Consider the following 14436-nt stretch of genomic DNA (forward strand, 5'->3'; position numbering starts at 1 on the left):
AAAGATAAAAGCAGCACTTGACAAAAAATAAGGGTTTTCACAATATTGATTGACCCTTGGTCTTTCTCCTAAGAAAAGCAATTAACTGACATGGTTACTGTTTTAAAACTAATACTAAGCTGCTTTCAGTCTTGTTAACTTCACGTTGCTCTGCTATATGCAAATTGCAGTGATGTGAGTTAGTACCAATGGATGTGACTTCAGGTATTTATTGGGACTTTTTTCGGTGTTCTTCCAGATGTACAGGAACAGTGGCAAAAAGGAGCTAATGTAGGAGATCATAAAATATGTCTGGCATGCTTGAGAACTGTTGCTCTTTCTTGCTTAAATACCTTGTTGACTTAAAACACGACAGATGTGTCTTGTTTTGAAGGGACATAGGAAAACTGAAGAAGTCTTGATACTTCCCTATCTAAATACACTGAGATCTCAAATTCAGGCTTTGGAGAGTTAGTTATGGAGTTCTACTGGAAAAACTGCTCTATTGGAGTAACCTGGTTTACGTTACTTCATTTTGCTGTTTTAATGCTTGCTCCTTCATTGAGCGTGTATGAACTTTTAATATGTATATAATTTCAGATTTTCAAAATTAAGTACTAGTTTTAATTCTCTTTGAACTGTTCCTTGCTGGGAAGTCCATCACAGATCTCTCTTGTCACTAAGGAAGGAGTTGTGCAGAACCAGGCTTGAGCTGCAGCTAGCAAAGAAATTTTGTCAGTTTAAGGGTATTGGTAATTTAGTAGTTCTTATCTTAATGTTTGCAAAAGGCCTCATCTAGGCACAAGCTGTACCCCTAAAAGCATTTTCATTGGTACAGTATATGTCTATGTGATGTGGTAGCGGCCAGCTGATTTTTCACAAATGTTAAAACTTTTCCTCCTGTGGAATAGGTTGTAATTGCCATCAATTGATAAATTTTCTCCTGTCACCGTACCATCTTTTCATAGTGGGGTCCAATCCTTTAGGCTTCTGGGATTTCTAGTTTGTTCAGCTGACTTGTGCTCCTTCCTATTTCCTAAGCACAGCTTTTGCTGAGGAGTTTTTGCCAGTTTTTATTTGCATAAAACAAAGTGGGGTTTATGAACATTGGAAGTTTGGGTTTGCATCTTGGAGGTGCTGGACTTATAGTAGTAAAAATTTTATGAAGAACTTTGTGCTATTTGTGTGCTTATTAAGATAACTAGCATTTCTGACTAATTCCATGATGTTTTTCCAGCTGAACGAGCTTTGGATACCATGAACTTTGATGTCATTAAAGGCAAACCAGTGCGCATCATGTGGTCTCAGCGCGATCCATCTCTACGCAAAAGTGGTGTAGGAAACATCTTCATCAAAAACTTGGACAAATCAATTGATAACAAAGCTCTGTATGACACATTTTCTGCTTTTGGAAACATCCTGTCTTGTAAGGTTAGTGGAAAATCATTGGTGCATTTAATGGTTTGACACAAAAACCCCTGAATTTACACTGGAAACATTCCATGGATATTACAACTGAGTTTTTCTTTAATAGGTGGTATGTGATGAAAATGGGTCCAAGGGTTATGGATTTGTACATTTTGAGACACAAGAAGCTGCAGAAAGAGCTATTGAAAAAATGAATGGTATGCTGCTTAATGACCGCAAAGTGTAAGTACATAAATATGTAGTTGGGAGTCAATGGACTGAAATTAATTTTACAGCAGACAAATATTTAAAGCTAACGTAGAAAAGACGGGTTGTTCTAAAATTTTCTAATTTTAAGGAGTATTTAGAATTTTAGTGCTAGGAATACTATAAAATGTGTCACCTGCCTATTCTAAAGGCAGAATAAGTTCAAAAAATACTAATAATTGACTCTAGGGAAAAAATTGTTGTATTAGTTGTCTTACAAGCCACTGCTCTAATGAGGATTTGGGAACTTCTCTGGTTTTCTGGTCTTACTGGTCTGAGATAAAATGCAATCCATCAGGCATTCTGAATAATACTTCCTCTATAAGAGTTGTGAAATAGGTATGTCAGTCATTTTTGGATGAAACTTAAAGATCTAGAGTTACTCAGTCCTGAATAGTGACCGGTCAGATGACACTAACGTTGTAATATGAATGTCTGTTAATAGGCATATCTAGGAAATAGGAATAGAAAATGAAACTTACAGAAACATAATGTTTTAAACATTATCACTGTTCTGTACTGCACGGAAAAAAACATTATTTGGCTACTTGGTTAGTGATATCTAGGCCGAGGGGAGGGCAAGTGGGCCTCACGGCTAGGTCTAAGGGATCATTATGGTATTTGGTATAGTTACAAAAGAATAGCTCTGTAAATACTTGAGAGGGTTTGGAAAAAGGATAACAGAAATCAGCATCAGCTTAACGTCATGGATTATTTTTACATGTAGAGATGGGTGAATCAAGCCACATATGGGGAGAACATATATTTTTGAGACTTTAGTTTTCCTGCTTGTTCTGTGCGTGACTGGTATACTGTGGATGTTTTTACTCAGCTTCCATCTTTATACAACCTTTCTAAATTCGTAAAAAAAGGACAGCATGTATTCACAAAAGCACATGATTTACATAAACTTTGATAAAATACATCATAAGAGTTAATTTGCTTTGAATTTCTATTCAGGCTAGGCTTTTAAAAGTGAATTAAAGTACTTCACTCACTATCAAAATCTGCTGAACACATTGCACTATCGTTCTTACCATCCTTGATTACTTTAAATTGGATGAAGTTGGCAAAGTTTAAGAAAATGTTGAGTTACTGTATGCTGCTTTATTGGACTTGTCAGATTTGGAAATAAGAAGTTGGACAATACACTAAAATTTGAGAGCAAAAGTCTACTACAATCAGAAATCAATGTTGGCAGTATAATGTCTGTACTAGAGCAGTTCCTTGGGTTGCAGAGTGTTTTGTTCAGATTCTGTTCTTTCTCTGACAGTATGAACTGACCTTTGGTGTTCCCAGCCAATTTGTGATGGTATTTGACTAAAGAGCAAGTTGAACTATTTATTTCTCTGTCTATTGGGGAAGGAAAAAAAAAAAAAAAAGTCTTGCTTTGATATAGGCTGGAAAGGTGTGTGAGGGAGTTAGTTGTAGAGGTTAGTTAAATATGCCTTGCTTAAACTGGATGGAAGAATGGTAACTGCTTTAAGGCTACCAAGTTTTTAGTATGACAGAGGGATTATGCTGATATCTAGAATTTCTGTTTAGCCACTTTACCTAGTACTGTTTCCCATTGTCCAGCTCCTGTTGTCAAAGGCTGTTTTGTAAGAGTGAACAATCTCGCCAATGGCTTGAAAGCATTTTTGTGCTGCACACTAATGTAGCAAAGGATAGTGAAATTGTTTTTCTGATGGAGCTTTATCATAAATATTTTATCTAAAGAATTACATGCCTATAATGAACAATAAGACTGATTAAGAATACAATGTGATGCCAGAGGATTAAAGTAAATTTTTTAACCTTGACAGACTTGCTTTAATCTACACTGTTCTGTTCTCCTGCAACTAGATTTGTTGGAAGGTTTAAATCTCGCAAGGAACGTGAGGCAGAGCTTGGAGCCAGAGCAAAGGAATTCACCAATGTTTACATCAAGAATTTTGGAGAAGACATGGATGATGAGAGACTTAAGGAACTCTTTGGCAAGTTTGGTAATGTCTTGAACTTTAAGTTTATATAAACATGAGTGAACTTCAGCTTGCTTCTAATATCTATCTGTACAGTGCCTTATAATACAAGGAATCAGCTGGCTGTCTGATGTTCATTTAAAAAAATAAAAAAAGGTACTGAAAAGTTGGTACTTAATTCCAATTTTGGATTCAAAGTGCAGTAATATCCACTGCAGAATTTTAAATTAGCAGAATAGCATACATAATCTTGTCATCAGAATTGTTTTCTGAAAATGATGTGTCTAAATAGTCTTTTGAATGGGTTTTGCAATTTTTTTAAGTTGCAAGTAGAAGTGTTTTCTCTTTTAGTACGGACTGATGTTATGAATTCGCTACAGGATACATGACAAATGAGTTTGCTGTTGCTGTCACTGACCTGTGGGCTTACCTTTACTTGGAGTATCTCTGTTTCATTATTCAGTTGCATTGTGGTGGTTGACCTAATATGAAATTATAAGGCAAGCTTTCTGTTGGCAAGCTGTTTGGGTCTGTCTTGATCCTCAGTTACGCATGGGGAAAAATTATGGCAGACATATGATCGTGATCTAGTAATGTATGTGATGTGTCACCATCAAAATAGGAAACAGCAAACTCCTTAATTCTGTTACAGATTCTTGTACTGGTTTATAGGGCACATCTATTTTTTCAACCTCAGCTTTTTTTTTTATGTTTTCTTTCCTCCATGCTTTTGCTGATCTCCAGTGGCTAGCTTGTAAAACAAGACAAAGCCTTGTATATAAGATATTCTATAGCAGCCCTAAGCAGCATATACAGGAAGTTCCTTTCCACTGTTGAAGTATCTGTGGTTGAAAAGGTAGTGAATTTAGCTGCTAATACTGGTCCAGAAAACCTCAGTGAACTGCACTTTTCCAATAGTTTGGAATTGCTGAACTGGGATGGTCTTTCACCAGGATAAATGGTGAAAAAAAGCCTCCACTCTGGCTTTCCGTACCCGTTGCAAAGGATGCGAGCACTAACACTTTTTAAATGTTGTAATTTTTAATGAGAAAACAAATTTCATTCACTTAAAGGTGAAATTCTTACCCCATTTTGGGTGAAAATACAGTAGAAATTCAGCATGGCAGACTTCAGCCTTAAGGGCTGAAGTTCAGCATCAGGGAAAATTGGCAATTTTGTATTAATGGATGATGTTTACTGGATACTATAATTGATGCAGGAGTCCTTTGTAATACAAGTGAAACAAACTAAATATTAAGACTTCTAAACAGGATGTTCAAAACACAAAGAGAATACACTCTCTATACGAAGCATAAGTATTTCATTCTCTTTTTAGGTCCTGCCCTAAGTGTCAAAGTTATGACCGATGAGAGTGGAAAATCCAAAGGCTTTGGCTTCGTTAGTTTTGAAAGACATGAAGATGCCCAAAAAGTAAGCTTTTGGACTTCATTTTAGGAACTTGATAACTGAGGCGCAAATAATGTTTCATTGAGTGATTTGAAATCTTGCGAACTCATTAAGCGGTTTTAATTGGTCAAGGACACTGCAAAAACAGGTGTCAGCTTCCTAAATGACTTAGCATAGTTTCTGCCATTTAGAATGCTGTCTTATGAGCAAATGTCAGTTCATTTGAGGAGCTTGTTAAGTCAACATACTCTGAGACAGCTGGAACTAGTGTAGAAATGGGGAATCTTGAATGATGTGATAACCTGTTGTAGTTGGGCTGTCTCAATGAGATTTGGACTCCCTCATGCTGGGCAACATACAAGCACAGTAAATTATTACATCTCTGCAAAGCCCAGATGAATCATTGGATCCATTGCGGTTGCACAAAACATTTGTGCAAGGCAGAAAGGATTGTGTTTTCAAACTTCAGTGCTGCAAAGTCAGCAGGAAAGCTGTTAGTTTTATGGAGCACGTTTGGCACAGCTGTAAGAAAATAGTCATAGAGCCCTGTGATGTTGCTTTTACTCTGAAGAGTAGCTTGGGAAGAAGGGTCCTTTTAATTTGTGTGTGTGTCTGTAACATGCCAGTATGCTGTATAACTTGATTCTTTGTCAGCTGGTTGCTTTGATGTGTCACTTGACTCTGGCAGTAGGGACATAGGATCAGGAGAAAAACTCAACACAGAACAAATCATGGTAACAAATGAAGTTTGCTTTTCAAAAGGTGTTTCTGTGATTTGTCAGTAGTGCAAGTGTACAAACAAGATTAGAACAAATCCCATCTGTCTTACATCTACATTGTTCAGTCTTGCATGCATTTGTAGATGAATTGTTTCTCTTACGGTAGTCAGAACCACATGTACGGTGTTTTAAGTAATATAACTATCTACTGAGATATTAAGAATTTTAATTATGAAGGTATACAATCCCTTCTGTGACTTCTGATTTTAAATTGAATTGAATCTGTGCCAGAGTTTTCACATCTTAATACTGAAAACATCTTAAAGGAAAAAAGTTCATATTTTCATGCTCTTTAAGTATTTCCTTAATGAAAGAATAAAAATTTTTTAGAAAGCCAACGATGCCAGCTGTAACTTAACATACAGTAAAAAAAATCAGATAGATGCTACAGTTTCAGATGTTACTTTTAAAAACAGAAGGTGAGTATGTGAATTAGAGCTTTTCAACTTAATTTGCTTTATTTTTTCTGACTTTAGTATGATCAGGTTTGAGAAATAGTTCTTCATTGTGTGAGCTCAGTACTTTTTTTTCAACTTCATACAAGAAAAGTCTTTTTCATCCCTTCTGACTTTTCGTTTAACTGGACAGAAGCACACTCAGAAAGCAATTTCCATTTGACTTTAAGCAGGGAAGTCTTGGGGTATTTTGTTTCAGCTAGTGATATATTAGAGATTTTCTGGAATCCTTATGTAACTGTTTATATTTGAATTTTTTTTTTTTGTATGCCTGAGAAACAATGTAATACAAAGCTGTGCTAACCTCTTGTTTATTAATGAAGGCTGTAGATGAGATGAATGGGAAAGAGCTCAATGGGAAACAAATCTATGTTGGCCGGGCTCAGAAAAAGGTGGAAAGACAGACGGAGCTGAAGCGCAAGTTTGAACAAATGAAGCAGGACAGGATCACCAGATACCAGGTTCAGTTTTAATTCAAGAGGACTAAATTTATTCTACAATATTTTTAGATTTACACAGACCATTTGCTTTCAACAATAACTTGCCTTTTTTTTTTTAGGGTGTAAACCTTTACGTGAAAAATCTTGATGATGGGATTGATGATGAACGTCTTCGAAAAGAATTCTCCCCATTTGGTACAATCACTAGCGCAAAGGTAAAAGTTTATAAATTGTGCTCGTCCTTTCTCTGAAAATGAACAGTGATCTTTCACCAAGGAAGAGTGATCTATTTCATTGACTAACAGGTGTGACGCAGTCACTTATCACTGCTACTATATACCATATACATCGACATCTGCTTTCTTGATTATTGTACATCTTAGGTTAAATGCGTATGATCATGCTGTCTTGAAATAAACTGAGTACTGATATTAATGTGAGAAAAATTAAATCTTCTCAGTGCAATAATGTGCTCACTATTACTTCACTGAGATTTTCGTCTGTATTTAGTAAACAGCTATTCATTAAGCAATTATATTCCTTTTTATAAATCAATTCAGTAAAACAAACCTGTGGTCTTGCTTCTAGTAATCTGAAAAAAGAAATCAATGCAAGTTGAGTAGATATGATATTATCTTGTTTTAAAGCTGAATTTTATACTGACAGGTCATGATGGAAGGTGGCCGCAGCAAAGGATTTGGATTTGTATGCTTTTCATCACCAGAAGAAGCCACCAAAGCTGTCACAGAAATGAATGGTAGAATTGTGGCTACTAAACCATTATATGTAGCTCTAGCCCAGCGTAAAGAAGAGCGCCAAGCTCATCTCACCAACCAGTATATGCAGAGAATGGCAAGTGTAAGAGCAGTACCTAATCCTGTAATCAACCCTTACCAGCCAGCACCTCCTTCAGGTTACTTCATGGCAGCTATTCCACAGGTACGTATAGAGATGAGTAACTGAATGTTTTGTACTGCATATAAAATCTGCTTAGATTTGACAGTAAGTAGTAACTATTAGCACATGCCCATAATTTCAGCATTCTGATTTCAGAGCAGAAAGGTGATGGACTTCAGCATGCCCTTCAAAGATAATAAAGTTACACAATGTTTTTATATTTGACAGACTCAGAACCGTGCTGCATACTATCCTACTAATCAACTCGCTCAACTTGCTAGACCTAGTCCTCGCTGGACTGCTCAGGGTGCCAGACCTCATCGTAAGTCACTATACTCCTTTCCAGTGATTGCAATAAACCCCATAGCATTTACCTTTGCACTTTTAAATAAATTTTCATGGCATTACAGTATCAGTCTTCTCTTTGTCACATTTCTGAACTCTTCTCACCATTCAGTGTTCCAGCATGTAACTTAATATATTTTCTCTAAAACATAGCATTCCAAAACATGCCTGGTGCTATCCGCCCAGCAGCACCCAGACCACCATTTAGTACCATGAGACCAGCTTCTTCACAAGTTCCACGAGTCATGTCAACACAACGTGTTGGTGAGTTTTAAGTATTCGGCTTTTTTAATTTTGCTGATTCAGAATGATCTCTCAAAAGCATTCGTAAGTTCAGTATCGGATGTGGTAACAATTCCCTCCTTTTCTGGCTCTTGCTAAATCAGTAAGCTAGTATCACCTTCTAGTAGTTACTTTAAATATTGTCCCAGGAAAGACTCCTGCTGTGCTCCCATTTCTTTAGCATGAAACATTTCTTCTTTTAGTGTGCATTTTAATAATACTGTGTGACAGCTGCTGCCATTTCTAAACATCGTTGTGGCAATTGTAATAATAGGTTGCATGTAGACATACTGAGTTGAATTTAGCTCTTATTATTTTGTCATAGAATACTGTGAGCCAGTGTCTGGTATGCAGAATCTGAATGAACCAGCATTGATTGTAATGGAGTTTTAATTCTCTCAGAATGTATTAGGCAGTAGTATTTTTTAGCTATCTACTTCATGAAAGTATCTTTCTTAGGATGACTCTTGATGTAATGTGCTCAGAAAATCAAGTGTCCTTTGAGGTTAGAATGAAATTAAATTACTACACAATCAAAATGAATGTGTTCTTACAGATATTTTTTTTTCAATAGCATATAAGAAAAGCAATTCATTAGTGAAGTGACTGGAAAGTAACATCCAGTAAACTTTGAGCTTTGATTCTTCAGATGTGACCAGTGATGTGACAGTTTACAACACTACTGAGATGAAATGATAATATAATATCTAAATTAGGTATTCAGTTTAGGCTGGTTTGTTGTTTGTTTTTTTTTTTTTAACTTGTACAGTGTAGGCTAAATAAAAAAACGAGTTATTCACATACGGAATTGTTATCTTTTCAGCTAATACATCAACACAAACAATGGGTCCACGTCCTGCAGCAGCAGCTACTGCAGCTACTCCTGCTGTACGGACAGTACCACAATACAAATATGCTGCAGGTGTTCGTAATCCTCAGCAGCATCTTAATACACAGCCGCAAGTTGCTATGCAGCAGGTATGTAATTTTAGGAACTGGTCTATGCTGGTGTTTTCTGCAGAGGAAGGGGGAGGGTGTGCTCATGATTAAGAGTAGTCTTTGTTATTCTAGAATTCAGGCTCTGCATTGTGACAGCAGAGTTACAGCCTTAGGGTTTTAAGTATATTTCAAGTTCACCTGGAACAGGATGTGATCCTGTGTTACTTCATATTTTCCAGTTGCTTGATACCTTAGCCTGAATTCTCCTTGTGTTTGCTCCACAATGGAGTGGTTGATTAACTAATCTTCAGCATCACTTCGCTCTAACTAGCACTGTTTGATTAAATTGACTTAGTTGTTATTTCTTCCATGTCTCTGACAGTGTAGGCATTGTTTATGCTGAGTTGTGGAACATTTGATACTTGAAGCTGCGCCTAATTATGAACTAGAATTTAATATTGAAATGGTGTTAAATTAATTTGCAGCCTGCTGTCCATGTGCAAGGTCAGGAACCCTTGACTGCTTCCATGTTGGCTTCTGCCCCTCCACAAGAACAAAAGCAGATGTTAGGTATGTACATGATACCTTTCTCTATGCCTTGCAGCAGAAGGACAGTCAAAGTACTCCTTTTATCAATCTTAAAATGCAGAATAGATGGTTTTAGCAGTAGAACAAGGCATTTGTTTCCCGTTTCCCTTAAATCTGGGCTATGTTTGTCAGATGACATTTGTCACTCTGATTAACTTTTTCCCTCTCCAGGTGAACGTCTGTTTCCCCTCATTCAAAGCATGCACCCTACTCTGGCGGGTAAGATCACTGGGATGTTGTTGGAGATTGACAACTCTGAACTCCTCCACATGCTCGAGTCTCCTGAGTCTCTTCGTTCGAAGGTAGGTGGACTTCAGCCTTACACTAGTTTTATCAGCAGTTAACTCTACACTGGTTTAACAGGTGTTTACAGTGGCACAGTGGAGTAGCAGCAATTTGACAGTGGCCCAGGGTGACAAGTTAGAATACCCTCTTTCAGAGGGTGGCAGTGACTTACATCCACATGAACTGGGACTGTAATGGTATCCTTTCCTTTTTAACAATGCAGGCATTGTTTGTATGTATAATTTAAACTGTTTCATTAGCTTAAATATACAGAATTTACTAAGCTTCCCTTCATTAATTTTTCTTTTTTACTTCACAGGTTGATGAAGCTGTAGCCGTACTACAAGCCCACCAAGCTAAAGAGGCTGCTCAAAAGGCAGTTAACAATCCCACTGGGGTTCCAAGTGTTTAATAAGTAAGTTTTCTGAGCACTGTAGGTCGACTGTGGCAGTAATCCTTAGTCCGTGGCCTTATGAGCAACGTGCTTCCAGGCTCTGTATCATTTGCAGCCAAAGAAAGTAGCAGCTGTGGTCACAGTTGTAAACAAATTTTGTTCTTGAGCCTGTTGTCCGGTTCTGTAGCTGTTGGTTAGCAAATGCTACTGACATTTTGTCTTGCGTATTTAGCTGTTTTTAACAGCATGTTTACCTGAAATTAGTTCTAGGCATGTGTGCAAAAATGGGCAATTCTGTCAAGCACTACTATTTGTACTGTTGTTCAAGAGGAACTTGTGGAAGTAAGCCTAAAACAACATTCCAATCCTATTTTTCTTTGCAAGTGAAATAGCTTATTTACACTATAATTTGTAAATACTTGCCAAAATCTGAAATTATACAGTAATTAAAAACTAAACTATGTATTGTCTTGACTTCACATTTTGGTGAATTTAAATTTAATGTCGATTAAAATACTGATTTTTCTTTATTGCCTTCTGTGGGGTTAGTATCTTAATTTGCATGACAGGAAGAGACAAAAGGTGGTAACTTTACAATTTTGAAAGGGGAAAATGTTGTGGAGTTGAGAGTGATACAGGAATCTATTCTCTATTAAGTGCAGTTAGGTTTTGCCTGTCCACATTTGCCTTTGTACATTTATAGCTGTCCATTGAAGATGCCTGCTTTAACATTTGATCACCTAAAATTTTCTTTATTTTTGGTCTTTTCGTTCCTGCAACTTTCCTTTTGTAGGCAGAATTTGAACCTTGGTTTTTCCACACCTCTTTCTTTTTCTGTATTTTTTTTTTTTCTGCTAGTGATACTTTCACACTGGAGATAGACAACTTATTCAGCACTTGTTTATCCTAAACTAAGATGCCCAGACTTTGAGACCATTACTCTGTGTGCTCCATGATGTTTTAGTCATTGGAAATTGAAAATATTGCTACTGTAGTTATTTGATGAGCCTTGGTATGCTGGCCTTAAGAGTGGAGGTGACATGCAGTCAAGTTAGTTGCAGTTAACAAATTATCATGTGTAGCCATTGTCCAAGGCTGTGCTGCTGTGCAGAGTACTGTCTAGTTCTAGACTCAGTTTTGTCTCACCAAGTATCACAGACTTGGGATGCTTTACTTCCACGACTCTAAAAAGTGGGGGATACCTCTGATACCCTGCTTATAAAGAACTTTGGTATCATTGATACTGTGAAAGCCCAAAGTACTGTCAGGCTTACAGTTGCAGAAAGCATATGAGAAATCATAAGGTACTGCTTTAATTTTAAAACCTAATGACGTTGTTTTTGTTTGCAGAAAGATCCGGGACTACAATCTAGAACTTCGCTTCACCGAAGAAAAAAAAAAAATCTAAACATGGAAAAACTATTAAATATTGAGAAAAACATTGCAAAATATAAAATAAATAAAAAAAGGAAAGGAAACTTTGAAGCTTATGTACAGAGCAACGCCGGGGCTAGCAAAACAAATGCTAGTCCTAGATTACTTATTGATTTAAAATTTAAAAAAAAATAGTAAAATAAAAAATACAAATTAATGTTTTATAAACCCGGGGGAAAAGAATTTTCAGCACAGTAAAAAAATTTAAAGCATTCCTTTCTTTAATTTTGTAATTCTTTACTGTGGAAAAGCTCAGAATATCACCACTGTTTTAGTTGACAGTGAGAATTGATAGCTGAGCAAAGAAACGTAATTTGGATTATAAAATTCTTGGTTTAATAAAAATTCCTTAAACACTGATTTACTTGTGATTATTTTGTACAGTGTACTTCTGATAAGGTTGTCATTCTGAATAACAAGTTAAAATCCCACTGTAGTGTGTTTTAGCAGTTTCTAGAGAAAAATTAGAGTACCTATAGCTGCCTGTTATTGATAATATAAACTTAGGTATTAAAACAAGTGAAAAGAGCCGTTAAATCCATATCTGGGGTTTAAATCCTTAATAGCATGACGTCTGCACTCTTGTCATTGACTAATTAGAAGTAGACCTTTAAATACCCCCTACTTTGAGATGATCAGTAAGAAATATTACTATAAAAGGCCTGTGTTGGAATTGTGTAACGTACCAGCACATGATCCCATTGACGACCTGCATGTGATGTTCGTTCCCACAGGTGCTGGTGGAAGGAACAATTTCTGCACAGGTCTCTGGCTGTGTCTTTAGGTGGCTAATGAACCCTGAGATGGATGCAGTCATATGGATATAGGTGAATGAGCAAGGACTGGCTGCGCTAGACAGCATTGCAAAATTCTCTTATTGTCAATGTATGAACACAAGGCATTCCTAAAACAAAACAGGTGGGGCTTCAGGAGGCAATGTATTAAAAATTGAATGTGTAGTAATAAAAAGATCATGCTTTTTATACAGTAAAAATCCTGTGGACAGGACTGCTTAATCCTCTGAGTCAGATGTTTCTAATGCTGTGTTCCCTAACAAGTGGATGGCTATTGTTAGCTATGGTTTTTTTTAGCCCTCTCTTAATAAGAGACCAGTTGGTTTAATTTTAACTGCTACATTTTGGGGATTTTAACGTGCTTAACAACTCCTTGTCAGAGGCAACTTTGAAAGTCTCAGCTAGCTCTTTGGTAACTAAATTATTGAATTATTACTGAAAAGAAAATACAGCTGGGGGCTTTAAATCAGCAGATTTGAAAACTAAGAAAGTGATCTGAAATTGAATACTTATTATTTAATATTCACTACCAAGATTGTTTCAGTAATTTCCAGTTCTCATGTGTCACAGAGCTCTGCATACAGTGAGCTTATGTGAAACTTTGTGGGTTTTTTTATCCAATTTGTGAATGGTGAAATAATTCTAGCCGTTTTACTGGCTCCAGGAATCTGCTTTTCCTGCAAAAGGTGACCTTCCTGGTTCGTCCTTATACTTGACTGTCATTTAAAAAATATAATTGAAAGGGAGAGGGTGCCTTTTTAAAAGAAATTGCTGCTTGATCTAAGTCTGATCTAGTGTACAGTACCATAGAAATAATCCTATCTTCACTGGGGGCTGATAGGACCTTTAGGTCAGCTTGTGTGTTGGTCACTAAAAAGCATCCAAGCAAATGACTAATGGCAGCAGAAGTGAGAAGAGCCAATACTAGCATGTGAGCTGTTCAGTTTGCTACAGGACCTTACTGAGGTTGAGAGTTTCGCTGGATGAAAACTGTTAAACGTATAATCGAGAGACAGAGTAACAAGAGCTTTTGCTGTAAAACAAACTTTCACTGTGTAAGTTCGCAGATACATTGAAGTTGGTCATCCACAGAGGGGTTATCCTACAGTTGCTGCCTTGCTTTTTTTTCCCCCCACTTTTAAGGGAGTACTTCCTGCAGACATGCAGAATATGAGGCATTTTCTAGCCACTTTAGCCCATAATTGGCTGTATAAGCTGCTTAATCAAAATTGATAATGCAGAGGGAGAAAGGAAGCAGTGAAGATGGCTTGTCTTCCTTTTACAGAGAAGAGAAAAACCTGGCAGGCTGGGATGGGGGAAGGGAATGAAGATCTGTTAGTCACGGAGGAAGGCATGACCCTTACCACTGCAATCCACTGGGCTCCAGTTGCTGTATTTAAAGGATACAGTTCCTGTGGAATCACAGGCAGGGGTTTAGTGAGTTCTTTCTGGAAGGCTCTCTGGAATCTATGTTGTATGGGGTGAATGCCAGTGTTCCCTGGACCTATTGTTGCAGCCTTAAATCCCTACAGTGTGCTTTCTGAAGTCCCACAAAAGACAATTCAAGAGTAGCCTTATTTTTCTTCTTGTGCAAAGATCTTCAGACCATTTTTTTTTTTTCTTTCTGTTAAGTGAATTTGAGAAACAAGCCTAGCACAGAGAAGTGAAATTGGTCTGGCATAAATGAATCCTGTTTAAAGTCCTTCACTTCACCATAAAAGCATTAGGTTAAGCTTGTACAATTCTTGTGTTCAGTCCTGTTGGAGTCAGGCTGGGTTAGCCT

General features: G+C 37.0%; 1 protein-coding gene across 1 annotated transcript; it reads left to right on the top strand.

The window, feature by feature from the left end:
• Window positions 1–1215: 1215 nt before the first annotated feature.
• Window positions 1216–12219, top strand: PABPC1 (poly(A) binding protein, cytoplasmic 1). The gene is made up of 14 exons (XM_009891823.1): window positions 1216–1410; window positions 1514–1629; window positions 3499–3638; window positions 4951–5045; window positions 6579–6716; window positions 6815–6910; window positions 7362–7634; window positions 7821–7914; window positions 8091–8201; window positions 9043–9197; window positions 9644–9728; window positions 9918–10048; window positions 10351–10446; window positions 11776–12219. Exons 1-13 carry the CDS (start codon window positions 1237–1239, stop codon window positions 10441–10443), a joined length of 1701 nt encoding a protein of 566 aa, XP_009890125.1. The 5' UTR covers window positions 1216–1236; the 3' UTR covers window positions 10444–10446; window positions 11776–12219.
• The last annotated feature ends 2217 nt before the right edge of the window (window positions 12220–14436 follow it).

The sequence above is a fragment of the Charadrius vociferus genome, unplaced genomic scaffold (assembly GCF_000708025.1).
Source record: "Charadrius vociferus isolate BGI_N301 unplaced genomic scaffold, ASM70802v2 scaffold15, whole genome shotgun sequence".
NCBI lineage: Eukaryota > Metazoa > Chordata > Aves > Charadriiformes > Charadriidae > Charadrius > Charadrius vociferus.

Coding starts and splice junctions, on each gene's coding strand:
- PABPC1 (XM_009891823.1), top strand. CDS start 1,237: ATGAACTTTGATGTCATTAAAGGCAAACCAGTGCGCATCATGTGGTCT. Junction 5,046..6,578: donor GACATGAAGATGCCCAAAAA/GTAAGCTTTTGG, acceptor TTATTAATGAAG/GCTGTAGATGAGATGAATGG. Junction 8,202..9,042: donor CATGTCAACACAACGTGTTG/GTGAGTTTTAAG, acceptor TTATCTTTTCAG/CTAATACATCAACACAAACA.